This window comes from Mesocricetus auratus, unplaced genomic scaffold, assembly GCF_017639785.1.
Source record: "Mesocricetus auratus isolate SY011 unplaced genomic scaffold, BCM_Maur_2.0 Super-Scaffold_100054, whole genome shotgun sequence".
Taxonomy (NCBI): Eukaryota; Metazoa; Chordata; class Mammalia; order Rodentia; family Cricetidae; genus Mesocricetus; species Mesocricetus auratus.
The window spans coordinates 3572593-3594667 of record NW_024429231.1 but is presented as its reverse complement, the minus strand read 5'-3'; the positions used below and the strand labels follow the sequence as shown (position 1 = coordinate 3594667).

Here is a 22075-nt window from a genome sequence, read left to right as displayed (position 1 = left end):
ATATTTCTATGCTCAGTTCACACATTGACCCTACAATACTAAGAGCTACATACACAGCAGGCCCTCCTCATCCAGGGGTCATAATCTGCTGATTCAACATCGGGCATTTTTTCCCTGTCATTAGTCAATGCAGTGCTACTATATTTACATAGCAGCAAAATTGTGTTGGATACTGTAAATAACCTAATGATGATTAAAACCTACAGAATATATGCATGTTATAGTACATTTCCTATAAGACTGGAACATTCCCCAGACACTGGGGTCTGTAAGCGTCTTGGAAACAGGTCCCCAGGATACAGAGGGGCCATGGTTTGGAGCTTTAGTATAGTGCCTGATAATGGATCATCAATAGATAAATACTATTTGGATTCTGTTCATACAGCAGGGAGAGTGATATTTCAGTAAACACGACATCTTTGTGTGCATCCTAAACTTCTTTTTTTTAATTGCAGGAGTACTGAGCGCTTCTAATAAGTTCAGAGGTTGTTCTGCCTAAAGAAATAAAGCTCTACACTAGAAGAAAGACAAAGCCCGGGGCTGTAAACCCAGAAGTTCAGGGACAGGCCAGACACTGGGGAGTCCTGCTTTGTCATCTAAACCGCGGGAGGTCATTTTGTCAATAACAGGTGTGATGCTGGTTTGGAGGGAAGTTCTAAACGGATTGTTTAATCTTACTCAGACTTTTGTGGCTGAGGATGAGTCAACATTAGCTTAATTAAAACTCCAGGAGAATAGCTGTGAATGAGACCAGCGCCTGCCTGGGCTGTGGCCAGCGACTAGAGGTCAGGACTGGCCGCTCCCTCCCACACCGGCTCTGCTCCCGCCCACATCCTCCCCTGCTCCACCCTCATTAGTCGCTGCCCGGTGCGCCCGGCGCCCATTGGCTGCTCAGACGATGCATTTCTCCCATAAGAAGTGGCCCCTCTGGTCCGCGGGTGACCCTCTGAACTCCGGTGCCTCTGAGGTGAGTGGGTGAGTGCGGTGGCCCCTTCCAGGGACCCCAGATCTGTGGGCTCCATTCTTCTTTCCTTATAGCAGACCCTATTCTTGAGGAGCTCCTGTGTTCCAGGAGCAGACTCTGCCACATCGTATTCCTGCTTTACAGGGAACCCTGTGAGGTGGATGCATCTTGTATTGTATAGATAAGGATGGATCTGGGAGTTCCCAGTGGGGACCCAAGTCTGTATGACTCCTTGCCCGTGGGAACACACACGTTACTCTTTCTTTTCCATTTGAGGGTAGCCTCTCTCTCCCTTCTCTCTCTATGAAGGGAGCAGTCTCCGAAGCTCCACCAAAGGAAGGGGAGTCTCGGATGCTGGGTCTCTCAGCACAGCACAGGTGACAGAGGCACAGGTCCTTGGGATTCAGAGCTAGCTTATAGTCCGGGTACATGTAGCCATGATTAAATGTAACTATCTGATTTTCAGAGGTTTAAAGTGACCCGTCCATGTTGTTGCGCCCTAGCCTTCTTGGAGTGGAGGTGGAGGAGACAGGCAGGCCCCAGATGTGCCTGTGGGATGTCAGGGATGGGATTCTAAGCACGTTTCCAGGGTCATGTACTCAGTCACTGGAGTCCGCCTGTCCATGCATTGCCGCTACTGCCCCAGATTATTCCGCTCATCCAGGCAGGAAGCTGCCTCTGCCTTGCCCTTCTGGAGAGTTCCTTTGTCTCCTGTGTGCTTGTTTGAGCCTCTTGTTTGCATCTCATCTCCTGGTCTTTCCCACTTCCCACCTGATGAAGGGACTCGAGACCCCTTGAGATTCTTTCCGAACCATTCCTCGTTGTAGCTTCCAACCCTGCCTTCAAACTGCCCACACCTTCAGGAGCCTCGACTGTGCGACCTAGACGAGAGAATTCCCAGTTTCCCTTAGTGGTGATTAGGAAGCATCGAGGTGGTGCGCATGCTTGCAGCCTCCACTGTGCTCTGCCAAGCACCAGTCAGCTGAGCTCCTTCTTGCCAGGTCTCATCTCAGTGCTGGCTCCTGCCCTCTGGCACATCTTCTTGCAGATGAGCAGGGCCCCTCCCTGACTCTGAAAGGGACTCTTTACCTTTCAGGGTGACCTCCTGCCTTTGAAGGCAAGCCTCTCCCCTTGAGGGCGACCCTCCCTCTTATTTTACCTGGGGGCAAAGGGGCTCAAAGGGGAATAGAAGGCTAAAGGGGGGAAGAAATACCAGAGAAAATCCTGAGGTGCCACTGAGATTGCTGAGTGAGTGCAGTAGGCCAGGCAGATCAACAGGCAGCACTACCAGCGCTGGGAGGATGGGCTCTCATCACTCATCAGGGGCCTGGTTTCACCGGGTCAGGTGGAAAGTGTTCAGGACAGCAGAAGGATGTGCGCTGTTAAAGAGCCAGTGTAAACATGTGTCCTCACCTCCTACAGCTGTGTGACCATAGGCATGTTAGTCTCTCAAAGCTCTAGTTGGGTTTACAAAGAAAACAGAAGGCCTGGTCCCCACTCTGAAGGGGCTTTGCGGCATTTTAGGGTGTAAGACATATATGGGTAAAGCGTGTGGGGAAGCTACCCAAATCCTGATGGGAGATGAGGCAGACCCTCACAGAGGACTCAGTTCGGGACTGAAATAGCCAGGGAGACTCCCCGAGGTTGGCAGGCTTGATCGGTGCTCTCAGTGGTCAGAAAGAAGCAAAGGTGTTCTGAGACACTTCAGGTGCCTTTGCCATTCTGGGCACTATGCTGGGGCGTCTCACCTTCTGGCCCCACTGCCCCCTGGGAAAGTGTGTGAGACACGTGGGCTTTGCAGATGAAGGGAATGGGAGCGGGGAGGGGGTGAAGTTACTGCTGCTGCTCCGCTGCTCTGTGCTCAACACTCATGTGAGCTTTCATGCTTCAGATTCACCATGATCGAAGACAACAAGGAGAACAAAGGTCATCCCTCAGAAAGGGGGAGAGTGACTCTCATTTTTTCCTTAAAGAATGAAGTTGGAGGGCTCATAAAAGCACTGAAAATCTTCCAGGTATGGATTTCTCATAAAGCTCGTCTGAAAACGAGTCTCGGAGACTCTATTTAAATGTAAGGTACTGTGTCGGTCAGTTCCTCAGAGACAGCCTTCAGAAGCCTCTTAGCACCTTACTGTGCAGGGAGCGGACACAGCTCAGCCGCTAAAAACACTTGCAGCCCTTGCAGAAGACAAGGGTTCAGTTCCCAGCACCCACACTACACAGCTCACAGCCATCTCTAACTCTAGTTCCAGGGGACCTAATGTCCTCTTCTGGGTGCTGCACACCTGTTGATAATAAAATACGGTTCAGTTCTGGGAAATGGGTAAGAAATACAGCTGCGCAGAGAGCAAAGAAGGATATTGGGGAGCAGTCACCGCATAAATTTGAGAGATCTCAACTAAATAAAATGCTTTACACTTAATGAAGGGCCTGGCCATGTAATGATATTATTTACTGGCATATTAAATATTTTCAGGTGACAAACTGCAATTATGTCATTTCCTACTGTCAGAGCCTCGTGCACATCGTCCTCAAGTTTTTTTCAGTGCAGCACAGGGAGACTGTGGGCTAATGTGCACGCGTGAGTTTTAGCATGCTCCTACTTAACGGTTTTTACTTTATTTACTCTGTGTGTGTGTGATATACACCCATGTGCAGAGGCCAGTGGAGGGTGTCAGGTGTCCTCCCCTATCATTCTCCGCCCTCTAGGCCAGCGGTCAGCATGCCCCAGAGATTCCCATCTCTAACCCCACAGTGTGGAGTTAACCAGCAAGTGGCTGCACCAAGCTTCTATGTGGGTGCTGGGGAGTCAAACTCAGAACCGTGTGATTGTGCGGCAGGCACTTTCACCCACTGAGTCATCACCCCAGTCCCTCTCGGGCAGTTCTCCTCATGAAATATGTGGGAACCCGACAGAGCCCAAGTATTTATTGAGCACTTACTATGTGCAGGGTGCTGGACTCTACACTAAGTGTGTGGATCTGAACAAACCAGACACAGTATGGTACCTTTCTTCACAGACAGCATGGTCTGGATAGGAGGCGGACATGAAACAGCAGTTTAGTAAGTGTGTCACACACACACACACACGTGTGTGTAAAGAGAGACAGCAGGCACCGTGACATCACTGAACTGGAGGCTCTAACCTAGTTTGAGGACCTAGGAACACAAACACTGATCTCTAACGAGCTGTGTGAGCAGGCTGTGTTACGGTGCTTGCACACCACACGGCTGGGCAGGTTCAGAGCGTCAGTCAACTCCTTCAGCCTGCGTCTCTCTGTTTCTTCTTTGATGATGAGTCATAAAACAAAAGCTTTGCTATTGTTCCCTCCTTTCACTGTAAATTAATTTGCTCTGGATATGAACAATGAAACTGATACCATCTCCCTTTGTTTCTTTGCCTTTTCTCCCTAAATTATTTAATACTGCACTATCATAGTATTATTATTACTATTGACATGCTAGGAGTTAACCCAAGGGCTTTGAGCATGCTGGGCAGGGACTCTGTCACTTGGATGATGTATCCTCAGCTCTGTTTACTTATTACTTTGAAAGAAAGTCTCACTAAGTTATCCCAGCTTCCCTCAAACCCAAGATCCCACTGCCTCAGCCTCCCAAGCAAGTCTATACCAGCAAGCCTGGCTTATATTATTACTTGCATCAATTACCTGACATATGCGCCTTTATTTCTTCTTCCACCACCTTTCACTTTTATTTATTGCTAGAATTTCTGTACGTGGTTTGAAAACTCAACACATTCTATACACTTACAAAGAAACCATCAGTCTTTTACTCTGTCTCTTTGCTCCAAATTTGTGTTTTTGCTTGTTTATTTTACATAGACAGGGTCTCGCTCTGTAGTTCAGACTGGCATGGAATTCCTTCAGCCTAAGCCGCCATGTGCAGCTCATCCTTAAGTGTCGTCTAATTTCCCGGTGAGCCTCGGGTGTATGAAGAGCATGAGCAGTGCTTTGTCCATGGAGTCTTCTCCCCAGCCCCCATGGTCCTTAGCTTGGCCTACCCTTCTCTTGTGCCCTCTTCACCTCCATCCCATCCTTGGGTGTACATGATACCTCCTGTTCCCTTGGACTCACACTTTGTCTCTTCAGTGAGTACCCATGCATCCAAACCTGCTGCCTGCGTTTCCTTGTTTCTCCAACTAGACTCCAGGCGGGGACTGATTCCCATGTTTGACTTTTCTGTCTGAGGCTCTTTTCCTCAGATGCTCAAATGCTGTCTCCACGGAGGTTTGCACCTGTGGTACCCAGATTCAGACTGGCATGGGAAGGGATGGAAAGAAGCAGTCTGCTTAAACTGGTTACCATGGCCATTCATATTATTTTGATATTTCAGTATGTGAAATTTCTCAAAGAAAACTTTTTTAGTCTTTTTTTTTGCTTTTTTGCTTGTTTTTTGGAAGTAACAATGACATCTCCTTCTGAAAAATAATTTTATTGAGAGAATTTCTCCAAGATTCTTTTATCCAGGCAATTTGGTACTTGACATTTTAAAAAAGTATTTAAAATAAAACAACATAGGAAGGTGACTCTTTGGGCAGTGGTGGTGCATGTCTGAATCCTAGCACTTGGGAGGCAGAGGCAGGAAGATCTCTGTCTCAAAAAAATAATTTATTTATTCTTAAATGTTTATTTTTAAATCTTTACTCTGTCTCTCTCTTTCTGATGTGTGTGTGTGTGTGTGTGTGTGTGTGTGTGTGTGTGTGTGTGTGTGTGTGTGTACATGTGGAGGTTGATGTACAGGAGTCAGTTCTTTCCTTCCACCTTGTGGGTCCAAGGTTTGAATGCAGGTCCTCAGGCTTGGTGGCAACTCACTGGGCCATTTTGTTGGCCCATGTTTTAGTTTGTTTGAGAAAGGTACTATGGGAGTTAGAAATTTAGCTTAGCAGTACAGTGTAGAATGTACAAGGTCCTGGATTCTGTACTTACCTCTGATTGAAGACAGGCAGATAGACAGACAGACAGATAAGACAGGCAGACTGAGAAAGAGAGAAGGAGACTTTGTAGCCAGGGTGACCTCAAAATCTCTTTGTAGCACAGGAAGACCTTGAACTCAGGATTCTTCTATTTCTCAAGTGTTGGGACTATAGGCATTCACCATCATGCCTAGCTCACCACTTGGTGACTAGATCTGAATTCTAATGTCTAATCCTGATGTCTGGAGGACCTGTTGTGGCTGTCACTCTACTGTTTTGTGAAGGGTATGATGAGCTGTTGTAGGAGGGAATTATTTTGTCATTAGCAGCACCAAAAACACCTTCTTCCCCCTTTTGAGCTAATTCTGACAAGTGTTAAATTGTTTCTAGTGCTAATGAAAGTATTCTCCTCAAAGATCATTAGCATCCTAGGTGGGTCCATTCAGTCTTTACCCTCTGCTTCTCCTGGGCAGGAGAACCACGTGAACCTGTTACATATCGAGTCCCGGAAATCAAATAGAAGAAACTCAGAGTTTGAGATTCTTGTTGACTGCGACATCAACAGAGAACAGCTGAATGACATCTTTCCCCTGCTGAAGTCCCACACCACTATGCTCTCTGTGGACCCTGATGAGCTCACTGTAAAGGAAGACGGTATGTTTGAGAAGGCAAAGCCCCACCTCCAAGAACAAGCACCCCATGTGTGTCCAGTCTCGTCTTCATCTTGAGGACAAGGAGACAAAAAGAAAACTCTGTGTAAACTTAAAGTCCTCATAGTGTAGTAGTTGAAGGGAAAACAAACAGCCACTGACGAGAATTCTAGGGAAAAGTTAAGAGGCAGCATTTGATGGAGGGTGGAGGAGTGGAAGAAGCCTTGGGCGTGAGAAGGGGTGGGTCAGAGGTCAATGTCCTCTCCTAGCTCCTCAAGTACTTCTGGATTCCACAACCCTGATTTCCACATCCCCTCATTCTTCATGGATCTCTCGGGACTTAGTGTCAGACAGATAGTAAACAGATATTTGAATTTGGGGGGATCATTGGCAGTGTTTGACATCTGTGATCTGAAACCTATTGTATTCATTCCCACCAAAAAACAACTGATCAGGGGATATAAAGCCTTCCAAGATTTCAGATACTCAGATTGAAAAGACTAAGGCTAAGGTCTCCATTTCTGACAAGAAATTGTTGTAACTTAGTTAAGACAGAAGATAAATGGATGCATTTAGTTTTGTTATACTCAGTTGAGTCTTAAAATTACATCACAATATTTGGAGTGTGACCAGGACAGCTTGCTGTTCATCTGCCATTGCTTCCTGTCACTGTTAAACTGTGGATTCACCTCCATTTCTGACTGGCAGGGAGCAACTTCCCTGAGTCCCTGAGTGCTCTCCTTAAAACAGAAAGGACAAAGCACAGAGGAAGATCTCAGTTCCAGGCTCCCACTCCCACTGGCAATGGATACCTTGGGTAGACTGCCTTGACATCTACAATCCGCTTACCTCACCTACGCAGTGAAGTTTTTTAGAATGCTAAATGGCTCCTTTGATTTTTAATGCATACCAACTCAGGTCAGATCTCTCTCTCTCTCTCTCTCTCTCTCTCTCTCTCTCTCTCTACACACACACACACACACACACACACACACACACACACTGAATTAAAAATAATAATATAACTTTTTTTCTTTAAGACAGGATTTTTCTCTGTGTAGCCCAGGCTGTCCTGGAACTCAAGCTGTAGACCAGGCTAGTCCTCCAACTCACAGATATCTGCCTGTCTCTGGCTCCAGAGTGCTGGTATTAAAGGCATGCACCACCACTGTCTGACAAATACTTTTTAAATCTAGAAATTAGGTATTTAGATATGATACCCTACCTCAACCTGGACTCACATGCTAGTCTATAGAGTTGCATTATCCTGGTCTACCTTCACACAGGACTGTTAGATATGTGACTTAAAACATTTAAGCATGTGATTTGTTACTTAAGAATAGTATTCTTTTTTTGTTTTTGTTTTTTGTTTTTTTTTGAGACAGGGTTTCTCTGTATTGTTTTGGAGCCTGTCCTGGAACTCGCTCTGTAGACCAGGCTGCCTCGAACTCACAGAGATCCGCCTGCCTCTGTCTCCCGAGTGCTGGGATTAAAGGCGTGCGCCACCGCCACCACCACCACCACCACTACCCAGCTGAATAGTATTCTTTAGCAATTGAGAAATTAAGAAAACAAAGCTAATGATTTTAATTAAAATATAATCCCTAGAAATAGAGTGGTTCACTTAAATCATAATCATTTCCCTTCAACATACAAGTTTCACTCTCATCCTACTGCACCTGCTTCTGAATTTCTCTTTGGTTAAGATTGTCTCCTCAATTACAGAGAAGCCCTGTCTTGTAAAAAAACAAAAAACCAATCAAAACAAAAAAAGATTGTCTCCTCAAACCTCAGTGGCTTCGGGGTTTTATTTTTCAGTTTTGGAGACTGTTCCTTGGTTTCCAAAGAAGATTTCTGACCTGGACTTCTGTGCCAACAGAGTGCTGATGTACGGATCCGAACTCGATGCAGACCATCCTGTAAATATTTCTTTAATTAATCCAGTAAAAATACTTTAAGGCAAACTAAAAATTAAGGGTAATTTTAAAACTTAAAAAAAGATTAAAACTTTTAAAAAGGATTTATTTATTTTAACTTTATGTGTATGAGTGTTTTCCCTGCATGTGTCTGTGCCTGAAGTGTCCTTGGAAACCAGAAGAGGGCATTGAATCCTCTGGAACTTGAGTTATGCATGGTGGTGGGACACCATGTGGGTGTTGGGAACCCAACCCTGGTTCCTCAAGGACAGCCATTAATCTTAACGACTAAGTCATCTCCCTAGGACCTAGAGGCAACTACTATTTTTTTAGACATGCTAATAGCATATATTAGTTATATAAGATACTGAGTTTTATTGTGATGTTTCATACATATATAAGACACTTTGACTCTACTCACTTCAATTGCCTTGTTTTGTTCCTTCCCCCAAATAGCAAGGGCAACTTGTTTGTGAGAAAATCCTTTTTCTTAACTAAATAGAATTTGTTGGGATAGGGATTTCAGGTATCAGCAGCAGCCCTCCACAAAGGTAGAACTGAGTCAGCAGACAGGAGAGTATCCGATAGCTTCGCTGGCTGGGAGATCTGCCCTGTTCCTCACATTGCCTTACTAAGATATCCCCAGAGCTGTGCAGCTGAGTGTGTCCATGGTCGTTCCTACCAAAATGGACTTGGGTGTTTGAAATGCAATAAAGGTGTGTGCCCTGCTGCCCAGTTCAATTGACTGATTAGGCAGCTGATGACACAAGAAGTTGTTTCCATGGAGAATTTTACAAAACAGCCATGATCTTGAGTGTTGGAGTCCAGAGCATTTGGTCTTGTGTTTGAATGTCTGGGTTCTTGGGAGGGATGGAGACGAGAGAATGCAATTGTGTACTCCCAGATCTGGCCTATACATTAGCGTCTCCTGCTTTCTAAGCTGCAGGCATGTGGCCATATAACACTCTACATAGATATCTTCCGGAGGACCCATCTGTCTACCAGATTACCTTACCAAATGACTCTTGCAATGAGATGGACTGCTCACCCTAAAGGAGCTTGCAGCCTAGTTGAGAATGAGCATGTATTAGCATATTGCAAGATAAAATGTACAAAGTGGGTCAGATGACATTAACAAGTTGAACATACACACAAGAGAGCCATCAGAGAAAAGTGATATTTCAACTGGATCCCAAAAGATTTTAGTAGGTGAGAAATGAAAAGAAAGGCCATTTGGGGGCGGGGCACAATGTGAGCCAAGGTTCTGAGAAAGTGTGGGGATGTGAATAGGAAGGCGGAACGCCAGTTCCGTAAGATGGCTACCGCTAAGGATGCTCACCTTCATCCTTTTACATTTTGCTTCTCATTTATTATGATCCCTCAGCTGATTTCCCTGCCTCCAGCCTTGCCACCTTCACATATGCTCGAAAGCATTGGAATGTAAGCCTCAGTATGACCACTTTCTCTCCTCTTCTATACCTCCCCAGTGAGACCATGTCTCACAAAACAAAAGGAAACGGGCATGAAATACCATGCTACCACATGGGTGAACCTTGGATGAAGCCAATTACAAAAGACCTTATGTTTATGATTCCATTTATTGAAGTATCTAGAAGAGGTAAATTCACAGGGACAGAAACAGAGATTTGATAACTGACCTACAGGGGCTGGGTTTGGGAGGGAAATGAGGACGAGATGGTTAGTATGATGTTTCTTTTTGAGGTGACAGAAGTTTTCTGAAATCAGATGGTACAGTCTATGACCATCCTGAACACACTCAATCTGGCCTGAAACTAGAGGGTAAGGATTCTCACTGGGCACAACCACTTGCAAACCAGAGGTGGGAAGATTGCAAGTTTTAAGGTTAGCCTGGGCAACATGGCAAGATGTTGTCTCAAAATCAAAAACAAACAAAAACTATGATCATGGTTGTTAGTTTCTATGAATGGCTGTTTCATGCATATGAGCTGTATGTCAGTGTAGCTGTTAGTCTAAGAGAGCACCAACAAAGCCCTGCAGTCCAAATGCAAACTCCTTAACTGACCTGCAACCATGAACTAGTTTTCAACATGATCCATGCACCATGCAAGTGCCAGAAGCATGGCGTGGCTTGCAGTTTTGCATCCTGAACATGTTTTCCTTCTCTGCGCAAGTGTTTGTGCCCCCTCTGTCCTTCACCAGCTCTCTCCACATGACAGACACAGCTTGGGATCAGTGCTGGGAAGTTTAGTTCAGTTAAGTCACTATTTTAGATTTATTCACAGTACCAGGTCTCAAATGTTCTAGGCAGATACTCTATTGCTGAATGACACCTCAGTCTCTATCACTAATTTCTACCATAGGTAAACATAACTGAAGACATAGTCAAGTGATTAAGGAAAACAAAAGAGCTATATGCTTAACTAGGATGACATTCTTTAGTCATCTTTGTAGTCACTGAAGGATCTTTGTATAAAAAGTTTCATTTCCTTTGTATCCACAAGATGATAAAGCTGACATGTAACTTAAGACTTCAAAATGGTCACATATCTCTAAGCATTGCTTGTTTCTGATAACAATTATGTAGTTTTTCAATATCTCCAGCCAAAACAATGAAATGCTTTCTAAATGTCATTTCCAAGTACTTTTAGTTTCAATATTTAATTACTTTTAATTATCAGGGCTTCAAAGATAATGTCTACCGTAGAAGACGAAAGTATTTTGCAGAGTTGGCTATGAACTACAAACAGTAAGTATATTACAAACAAACATATCTAACTTTGAGATTTCAAAATAATGGAATAAACTGTGTTTATATAGTAAATAGAAAGAAAGATAAGTGTAACTACCTAAATACAATGCAGAATTCCTCCTCTTGATCTCAATAGTGGGGATCCCATTCCCAAAATTGAATTCACGGAAGAAGAGATTAAGACCTGGGGAACCATCTTCCGAGAGCTGAACAAACTCTACCCGACCCATGCCTGCAGGGAGTACCTCAGAAACCTTCCTCTGCTCTCGAAATACTGTGGCTATCGGGAAGACAACATCCCGCAACTGGAAGATGTCTCCAACTTTTTAAAAGGTAAAAAGCCAACAGTTTCAACTGTGACAGTTGTCTGTGGCAGAATGAAGTCCAGAGTCTCCTGAACTCATCCTGCAGTATTGGATCCAGGCCTGGGCAGCACATTGGAAAGAGAGTCCACATAGCTTAGGGCATGACAAAGTGAACAGAACTTCAAGGGAATTTGAAACATGTCACATGGGTAAAATCTGCAGGACACTTTGGGTGTTAACTTGGGGATATAAGAGGTGTATACTAAATGTTAAAACATTTGACAAGCCGGGTGTTAGTGGCGCACACCTTTAATCCCAGCACTCGGGAGGCAGAGGCAGGCGGATCTCTGTGAGTTTGAGGACAGCCTGGTCTACAGAGTGAGTTCCAGGATAGACTCCAAAACAATACAGAGAAACCCTGTCTCGAAAAACCAAAAAAAAACCAAAAAAAAACAAAAAAAAGCCATTTGACAAATTGGAATCTACTTCATAGAAATCAGGCCTGTAAAGTGATTAGTGCTCATCAGTGTGTCTGTACCAGACCTCTGCACCTGCTTTCAGGGATGTAAAGGAGACAGGACATCTGATGCTGGGTGGTCTCTGATGCTGGGTGGTCTCTGATGCTGGGGGCAGCTGATGCTAGGGGGCTCTCTGACTCTTCGGGGAATCTCTGGTGGCTGAAGGATTTCTTGAGTCCTTTTCCACACTAAGATTCTATGATTTTTGCAACAAAGAAGTGTGTGGAACTAGAAGAAGAAACCAAAAGTAAGGGCAGTTTTGTTTGGCTCAGGCCTCTATTTTTTCTAGCTGGCGTAAAGAGTAAAATGATCATGGATCGTGATCCAGACTCTGCTGAGCTTAAGGAAAATCAGTGTCTCTCTGTGTCTCAGCAATTGGGAGACTGTGGTGAGGAGTGCTGCTGTGCAGTGCTGGGGACTCAGGACAGGGTCTCAGGGCTGGTGGGCAGGAGCTCCTCTCTGAACCCAATGCAGGGTCTCAGGGCTGGTGGGCAGGAGCTCCTCTCTGAACCCAATGCAGGGTCTCAGGGCTGGTGGGCAGGAGCTCCTCTCTGAGCTGTGCCCCCAGCCCAGAAGTTATAATTTTGGTTCATATTATTAATCTTTCTTTCCTAGCTTAAAGTGTTTCTTACACAAAAACTATATATAAAAACCTAGGGGGGCTGGGTGTTGGTGGCCCACGCCTTTAATCCCAGCACTCAGGAGGCAGAGGCAGGTAGATCTCTAAATTCAAGGACAGCCTGATTTACAGAGTGAGTGCCAGGACAGGCTCCAAAGCTACACAGAGAAACCCTATCTCAAAAAACAAAACAAACAAACAAACAAAAAACAGCAACAACAAAAACCTAAAGGAACTGAGCAGGAAAACTCCGCATTGTTTCATGAGGACAGAAACAATGTATGTGTTTCTGATGAAGAACTAAGCTTTTAACACATGGTGCAGCAGCAGTGCAGGCCCTCACTGGACTCACAGCTGCATGAGTGTGTGCCACAGGCATTGTTCAGTCAGGCTTGCAGGATGTAAAACTGAGAGCTGTCCTGCTGGAGTCTGGGGCTGGGCTGGCCGCAGAGCCATTCTGCTGTTTCAAGGGCAAATGTCAGAGAAACCAAAATTAGAGGGCAAGCCGGGCGTTGGTGGCCCACGCCTTTAATCCCAGCACTCGGGAGGCAGAGGCAGGCGGATCTCTGTGAGTTCAAGGCCAGCCTGGTCTACAGAGCGAGTTCCAGGACAGCCTCCAAAGCAATGCAGAGAAACCTTGTCTCAAAACAAAACAAAACGAAGCAAAACAAAACTAGAGGGCAATTCACATGAAACGTCAGGTGAGGATACCAATACTGTCAAACATCGTGGCCACTGGATACGTGTTTCCGTTTTACGTTGTAAACAATTAAAGTGCACTCATCAAAGTATTAGGGCCTTGGCCACACCAGCCCCGCATTAAATGCTTAGTAGTGACAGATAGTTATTGAGCACTGGGCAGCACAGTAGGGAGCATTTCCATCAAGGAATGTGGAAGACTTGGTTGGATGACCTTCTGCGTATCAGAGGCAAACTTCTAGAGCAGCTGGATGGAGCTGGGAAGCCAGCGTGGTGAGCATTTAGTGGGAGGTACAAGACTGAGCACACAATGATCTCTTGGGCTGCTGAAGCCCAGTGGCCCCTTTTCTAGTACGCAGAAGACAATCTTGGCATTTGGGTGGAAGAGAACCATCCAGCTTAGCTGAAATAAAATGAACTATAGAAGATAATAATGCCTAAACATAGCTTAGATTAAAAATGGCTATGATTGAAAAATAATTTTAAAATTAATTTCTAAAATAACATACCAAGTAATAGGCTCCATTATGGTATTTTACACTTATGTGCCATATGTCCGAAGCCATTGCCCTCCACTGCCCCTTTCTTCTGAACAGGGCCTTTTCTGCTTTCATGGCACATGCATTCCCATTATGCTCTCTGCCCCAGTCTCCCTCCCCTGAGATTCCTTCTCCCTCCTTGTAGTCTCCTTTCAGTTTCATGACCTCCACACCCAGACACACACGGATACACTCACAGAGACACACACACACACACACACACACACACACACACACACACACGGATACACTCACAGAGACACACACAGACACACACACAGAGACACAGACACACACAGAGACAGACAGACACACACACACACAGAGACACAAACACATACAGAGACTCACACAGAGATACAGACACCTACATGCACACACACACACACACACACACACACACACACACATGGGGATTTAATCTTAGTTCCATATATAAAGGAAAAATTCAGTATTTGTGTTTCTGAGCCTGACTTATTTCTCTTACTACAAGGATCTCCAGTTACATCCATTTTCCTGTAAATGTTATCATGTCATTTTTCTTTATGAGGGGATGCAATCCCACTGTGTATATGTGCTGCGAATGGACATCTAGGCCAGTCCATCTCTTGACTACTGTGGCTAGCACAGCAATAAACGTGGATAGAAAGTGTCTCTGTAGTGTGCTCACTTAGTGCCCTTGGGAATATTCCCAGGAGTGGGTCCTATGTAGTTTTGTTTTTATTCTCTTTTTGGGAGACTTCCACAATGACTGCTCCAGTTTACATTCCCACTGTCAGTGTGTAAGAGTCAAACTGCTCCCGATGTTTGAAGGAGAGTGCCAAGGGTAATCTGAGGCCTCCTGAATGTGTATTTCACCTTTATCATCTCCTGTGGTCCCTGAGCACATTATTCAGTGTTTTGTAGCTGTTACAATAAAGAGAAAAACCCTTCTGTAAGTATGAAAGGAGGTGTGGTGTGGAGAGGGATTGCTGACTGACTGTGGGACATGCTTAACAATGCTTAACTTACTGTGGTACACATGTTACATTTTAGTTGCCACATCCCCAAGGAAGTGCTACCTGGTGCCACTGGCCAATGTCAGTGGTCTGTGTCTGAGGTGAATGTTTTCTGTTTTCTCCTTTGCTTTGCAGAATGTACCGGGTTTTCCATCCGTCCTGTGGCTGGTTACCTCTCACCAAGAGACTTCCTGTCAGGGTTAGCCTTCCGAGTCTTTCACTGCACTCAGTATGTGAGACACAGTTCGGATCCCCTCTATACTCCAGAGCCGTGAGTACTAAGTCCTTCATTCATTAAACAGTTATTTATAGTAATGGTACCCACTTCACAAAGCATCCTGTAAGTGTTCAATGAAGCAGCATATGCCAAGCCTTTAGGATAGTGACTAGCATTAAAGCATATTCCATAACACATGCAACCAGTTATTATTATTATTAATTATTATTATTAGTAGTAGTAGTAGTATTGGAAACTTGTTAGATGCTAGGTGCAGTTCTGCACACAAGGGATGTAAAAATCAGTTAAATTTATCCTCTTCATAAAGTTTGTATTTTGAGGGACTACACAGAATGATAAACAAGTAAATGGAGTATGTGTCAAGTCAGATGATGGTGCATGCCATGGGGGAAAAGATGAAATTATGAAAGGAAGGATACAGGCGTGTATATATGTATATGGGTGTTGCTTTGGGAAGAGTGTGCTGAGAAAATAGGAGAGTAGAGACTTGGTTTGGGTGGGGACCTGGAGTACCAGTGGATTCGTGTCGACGGGATGAGATTTGGGACCAATGGAATTTCTTTATTCAGTTAGGTTGACTTTGGTTTGGATTCAACAGTTGGTTATACCCTTGTGCCAAGCACCACAGTGTGACAGACTGTATCTCTGTTTCAGAGACACCTGCCATGAACTCTTAGGTCATGTTCCTCTCTTGGCTGAACCCAGTTTTGCTCAATTCTCCCAAGAAATTGGCCTGGCTTCCCTTGGAGCGTCAGAGGACACTGTTCAAAAACTGGCAACGGTATACATTTGGAAACAATTGTACAGTCCAGGATTCTCCACTGGGGTGGTTGGGAGTATTTGGGTAGTTTGAAGTCCACGATCAAAACAACCATTAGAAAATTTGTGTTTGCTTTAAATATTTATGAATTTAAACAATGCTAAATGAAGTTAAACAATTTAAGGTTTCTCAAAAAGAAAGGCAGCTTTAAAACAAGACAGAGAAGCACAAGATTGCTTTAATATGCTAAGTTTTAGATTAAGAAGAGAGTGATGTCTTATGAAGCAGGGAAGGAAAGAAGGACATTTTAGGATGAGACACAAGACAAATGAGAAGGGGCTTGGTACCCACTGGGGAACAGCTGAGGGTGGAGGGGGTGTGGCGTAGGCTAACTGGTTATGTAGTTGTGGTTTGGGGATGCTAGGGGCCCCTGAGACCTTTTGTGGAGTCCTTCAGGACAAAATTATTCATAATTACAAGACAAAAAGTATATTCTTAATGTGACAGACAGGGCTCAGATGCCACACTGAGTCTGAACTTTAAGCGACTGCCATATGCTGAGTGAGGTAGTTTAAAGAATATGCACATTTCTCTCGAGAGGAGCGTCAGAACCCGCCCCTTTTCTAACTACATATCTGTGTGAAGCTGGGCTTTCTTCATATACTTAAACCAAAACAACATATTGCAAGAGATTAAATACAGCAGCAGATATGGTAGCCCATCTGCCTTCCCTTCAGACATTAAATACTGTCTAGCCAGGCATGGACGTGAGCAGTGTGGGGTTACTGACTCAGTCACTCCACACTATGAATCCATAGGATTGTAATTGTCAAAACTTAAAATCAGGGCCAGCGAGATGGCTCAGTGCCACCAAGCCTGACGACCTGAGTTCCATCCCATGGTGGAAGGAAAGAAGCTGCCCCACAAGGTGTCCTCTGACTTTCACAGGCATGTGCATAGACACGCAAATAAATGTAAAAGAAACAATTAAAGCTAAAAAGATGATGGCTACACAGTTGGAAGCTTTCTTCCTGCTCTTCCAGAGAACTTGGTTTCTGTTTCCCAGTGACCACACTGCAAGTCACAGCCTCCTGTAACTCCAGCTCTAGGGAGTCCCATGCCCTCTTCTGGCCTTTGTAGGTGTCTGCATACATAGACACAAGTAAAAATAATCAGAACAAATTTAAAAAGGTGAATAACAATTACAAAACAATGCTATTGTTTTATTACTTTTTGTTTTGTAAAATATACTTTCATTAACACGTTATTTACGTTACCATACAATGGGTTTACCATCTTTAAATTTGACTTTTAAGCACCTAAACTGTTTCTTGGTTTTAATTGTAAAATGATCCATATAGCTGGGGGTAACACATACACACAGAGAGGTCTTTGGACTCCTCAGTAATTTGCAGCCGCGTATCAGAGTCTTTACAGCAAGTTTAGAGAGTCCTGATGCACAATGGGACCAGACTGCGGAAGGACTCGGGATGTGGGCTGGAAGCCTTGGGCTTAATTCTAGGTGTGCTTTGGGCCAGTGACTAAGAACTAGAATTTACTTTCGATTGAGATGCTCAGGATGTAAACATGATGTTGACATCCCTTTGCAGTGCTACTTTTTCACTGTGGAGTTCGGTCTGTGCAAACAAGATGGACAGCTGAGAGTCTTTGGCGCCGGCTTGCTTTCTTCCATCAGTGAACTCAAAGTAAGAAGAGTCATTAGTCATTGCACAGAACTGTGTCCACCGGCACGATCAACATGCCTGCAGGCAGAACCTGCACGTGCTTTACTACGTCAAATATTGGAGGTGGCAGTAAACATACTTTGAGACCATTTTTCTCTACAAACTTCTAGAAAAAGGTGTCTTTGAATAGAAAGTATTTTAAAGCTTCAAACAGATTTCTGGGATACAAGCAGTAAGTTCTGTACCAAGTAGGGAAGTGAGATCTAGTTACCTGAGGAAGGAATGAGTGAAGTCTGTGGAATGAGCGACGCCTCAAATGCTGTCCAAGTACTGTGCTGTGTTCATGGAGGCCGCTCTCTGGTGGTGGGTGTAAGCTAAGTATAAACGTGACTGGTAGAGAAAAGGGAAAGTCATAATGTATAAGTAAATAAGCAAATAAATCATGGGTGCCTCCTATGTGGCGAAGAGAGTTAAAATAGAACCGCTGATATGGCCTTGGGTCATTTGCAGGGGACGGCAAGCCTTTTTGCTGGGCTGGACTGGATGAAGCAGAGATGAAGCGAGTTAGCCTGGGGTTGCAGACAGGTCCCTTGCATAACTCTGATCGAGGCATGCCAGCTGCTGCAGTCATGCATTCGGTGACGGCAGAGGCAGTATTTGATTGCCATTCTTTGTCCTCCAGCATGCGCTTTCTGGACACGCCAAGGTCAAGCCCTTTGATCCCAAGGTTGCCTGCAAGCAGGAGTGTCTCATCACAACCTTCCAGGATGTCTACTTTGTATCTGAGAGCTTTGAAGACGCAAAGCAGAAGATGAGGTAAAATCTATCTACCGTAAGCTTCCATTTTCTGCAAAAGTAATGTGCAAAGATACAATAATCACAAGCATAAGCAATTAGGCAATTGGGTGACCACCAGGAGCCTTCTACCTGGGACATACCCAGTAGGTTGAATGTTGTATGTTAAGTATTTGCATATGGGAATGGGATACATTGGGAGATTAGCCCCTCCCCATTACTTCTCACCAGAGTTTATAGTTGAGCAGGAATAAGAAACTAGAGACACAATACCAGAGTACTCTGGGAAGTGACAAGAATACAGGCAGACAGGAAACACTGTCTTGCCTCTGCTGATCTCCTCTCCAGCTGGAGAATCACAGAAATCTTCGAGGCAAGTGGGACAGGTGGAAGACTAGCTGGAACTCAGATGTGTCCAGTTCTAGGCTGATGTGGCATGGAAAGAGACGAGGCGACAGAAATGTGGGGATATTTCAGTGCAGTCACATCCCCTGACTTGTCATCAGCTAAGCATGTGGTAAAGAAGGGAGAAAGGGGGCACAGACTCTTTTTAGATTCTTGTGGACCCCAGGTGAAAGTAAAATCTGGACTAAGATGGAGGCAGTGACTATGGAAGCAGGAGCCAGATGATAGCATTGATGAAGGGGGTGTGAGCCACACTGTGAGGGCGGAGTCACATAGCATTGATGAGGGGAGTGTGAGCCACATTGTGAGGGCGGGGTCACACAGGGGAAGAAGATAGTGCTTCTCTTCTAGGGGCTTGCCATTCACAGACTCAAATAAACAGTAGCTGTGCTTTCTCTAGCCCAGATGGCATCCTTGTGCAAAGCTACAGTGGTCACCACTTGGGAGACCAGATGGATGGGAACCTGGATCCCAGTCCCCAAGCATGTACACTTGCTCTCAGTTGTACAGTTACCTTTGGAGTCCTGAGCATGGTTGTTCTGTAGGGTCCCAAGTAAGAGGTTCAAATGTTGGCTTGATAAAGGAGACAGATTTTAAACCATGAGAGTTGGGGCATTCAAGTCATTCGAGAGGAAGCTAGAAACATTCTAAGCTGAAAAACTCCCAAGTACAGGAAGGTAGGACTCCCCTCTCGCCCTCCCCTACCCTGCCCCATCTTTTATTATGCAAGGCATAGCTGAAGGGTCTGTTACTATGTGGCTCAGTCTTGCCATTATCTCCTGACACACTGACAGATAAAGCTGCTGTGGTTGATGGCCTTAGTGAAGCCAAGAGGTCAAGAAATGGGTTGTATATCACTTCTACAGCATGAGATATGGGATTAGTGCTCGGTATGGGAGAATACAGAGGGGGCAGGGGAAGGGAGGGGGAGAAAGAGAGATTGAGCTTCCCTCCAAGACCGCAGTAGATGGTGTTCAGGCCACTGATGTCAAGACAGAGAAAGCAGGGTGTGTGTGTGTGTGTGTGTGTGTGTGTGTGTGTGTGTGTGTGCACAGCTGTGTGTAACCATCTTCATAGAAATTAACACTCCCTTACTTGTTGTCTTAGAGAATTTACTAAAACAGTGAAGCGCCCATTTGGAGTGAAGTACAATCCATACACACAGAGCGTTCAGGTTCTGAGAGATGCCAAGAGCATAACCAGCGCTGTGAATGACCTGCGGTATGACCTTGATGTCATCAGTGATGCCCTTGCTAGGGTCAGCAGGCGGCCCAGTGTGTGAGTGTCTGCAGTCAGAATCCAGAAAGCCAGTGGGCATCAGTTCAGAGCCAGGACTGCCTCCTGCTTGCCCAGAAGACCAAAGTCTCTCATCTCTCTGTAATAAACCACTCGCTGTCTTTGGAAATGTACACCTGGATGCTTTAGCCTCTACTAACTTCTTTCATTTTGTCTTTTGGCACCCGGTTGGGTAAATATAATTCACACACCATGTGACTCATCAAATGCCTATTTAAAATAGTTTATTTCATTAAAATACAGTTAAATTATTCTCCTCCTTCCCTTTCTTCCCTCCAACCCTGCTCCCCAATGCCATGGCCTTTTCACCAATTGTGCATTTTTATTGAGCAACTTGTTTGACACTGGTCAGAGCTGGTCTCATCTTGATGCTGTTTTCACCCAGTCTGTCATTAGCAAATGGTCACTTTGGATGCCCTGACGAGTGCATCTGTATGTTACCTGTCACCACCTTTGTGACAGCTCAGGCATGTTCATACACTGGACTTATAGGAGACTAGCTGTCCCCGCTGCTAGCATGGACAGAAGTGCAGAGGGCTTGGTCCTAGATCACGACTAGTAAAGAGTAAGCTGGCTTCAAGTGCAGTGTCCGGCAGGGACATAGAAGTCACCACGACTCAGCCAGGCGTGGCGGTGCCTGCAGTTCCAGTCCTCCCTGGCACTTTCTGTCCAGGTGTCACACTAGAGCATAGATGAGAGAAGGGAGTAGGAAATGGGGAAGGAAACAGAGAGGGCGAAGGGGAGCAGTTTGGGTCTGAGAGTGTAATCGTGTGAGGACTGTAAGGATTGGAGCACATGTGGTGTCAGCCTCGTAGCATTAGCATAAGCAGTTGGGTAAACTTTCCATTACTGTAACAAAGTGCCAGAGGCGATCAGCTTATAAACAGGAGAGTTTCATTTTGGCTCTAGGTTTGAATGCTTTGGTCCATTAGAGGTTGTTCCTGTGTTTTAAGTTGTGGTGAAGCGAGGCATGGTGGGAGATGTGACAGAGCAAAGCTATAAACTTTGTAAAGGGTGGAAAGAGAAAGAGGGAAGGCTTGAGAGAAGGAAGAAGGGAGGAAGAGGGGAAAAGGGAGGGATGAGGAGACACAGAGAGGAAGAGATAGATAGATGATGGATGGATGGATAGATAGGTAGGTAGGTGGACAGATAGATAGATAGATAGATAGATAGATAGATAGATAGATAGATGATAGATAGATAGATGATAGATAAATAGACATCCTACAGTACAGTTTAAGAGTTCAGCACTACCAGGATAGGATAGAGGACTCACATGTTAAGCACTAGCTGCGCTTCTAGAGGCCCTGGGTTTGATTCCCAGCACCTAATGTGGTAGCTCATAAACATCTGTAGCTCTAGTTATAGGGGATCCAATGTTTTCTTTTGGCCTCCATGGATAGCAAGTGGTACACAGTCATACATGGAGGAAAACCATAAAATAAAAAACTAAAAGCTTCTGTTTTCACATTAATAGTAAAAATATATACCATTGATCGTGCTTCATGTAAAGCCCACTAGATTTTTTTATTCTAGATATTTCTTAATCCTTTGAAGACTTCAGAGGGAATTGTTAAAAGCTGTATTGCTGTTGGTCTTTCTTGTCAGATTTTCTTTGGGACTGCCAGCCCCCAAATAATGACACATAGACTTATTATTAATTATGAAAGCTTGGCCTTTAGCTTAGACTGTACCCAAATAGTTCTTATACCTTAAATTAACCTGTTTCTATTAATCTACATTCTTTCATGTTGCTTTTTACCTCTACTCCATTCTGTTCTTACAACTTGTTTCATGTCCGGGTGGCATCTCCTGCCTGCCTAAATCCATCCCTGAGTTCCTCTCTCTACCTGGAAGTCCCGCCTAACCTCTCCCAATTGGCTATTGACCATTCAGCTTTTTATTAAATGAATCACAATGACACATCTTCATGCAGTGTGCAAATATCTTGCAACACTGTACTTCATCCCATGCTCTACAAGGAAGCAGATTGAGGAAAGGTAATTCAGCCATCTCAGATCTTT

General features: G+C 44.7%; 1 protein-coding gene across 2 annotated transcripts; it reads left to right on the top strand.

Annotated features, from left to right (window-relative positions):
* Positions 1 to 465: 465 nt before the first annotated feature.
* Tph1 (tryptophan hydroxylase 1) lies at positions 466 to 20302 on the top strand. 2 transcript variants are annotated; one of them, XM_040735990.1, is made up of 11 exons: positions 466 to 967; positions 2856 to 2979; positions 6371 to 6551; positions 8366 to 8466; positions 11124 to 11191; positions 11331 to 11527; positions 15008 to 15143; positions 15765 to 15891; positions 17481 to 17576; positions 18238 to 18371; positions 19863 to 20302. In XM_040735990.1, exons 2-11 carry the CDS (start codon positions 2863 to 2865, stop codon positions 20035 to 20037), a joined length of 1332 nt encoding a protein of 443 aa, XP_040591924.1. In that variant the 5' UTR covers positions 466 to 967; positions 2856 to 2862; the 3' UTR covers positions 20038 to 20302.
* The last annotated feature ends 1773 nt before the right edge of the window (positions 20303 to 22075 follow it).

Bases quoted from the DNA above. Each gene is read 5' to 3' on its own strand.
- Tph1 (XM_040735990.1), top strand. From the start codon at position 2,863: ATGATCGAAGACAACAAGGAGAACAAAGGTCATCCCTCAGAAAGGGGG. The intron at 8,467-11,123 runs GTAAATATTTCT...TTTAATTATCAG, and splicing joins AACTCGATGCAGACCATCCT to GGCTTCAAAGATAATGTCTA. The intron at 11,192-11,330 runs GTAAGTATATTA...TGATCTCAATAG, and splicing joins TTGGCTATGAACTACAAACA to TGGGGATCCCATTCCCAAAA.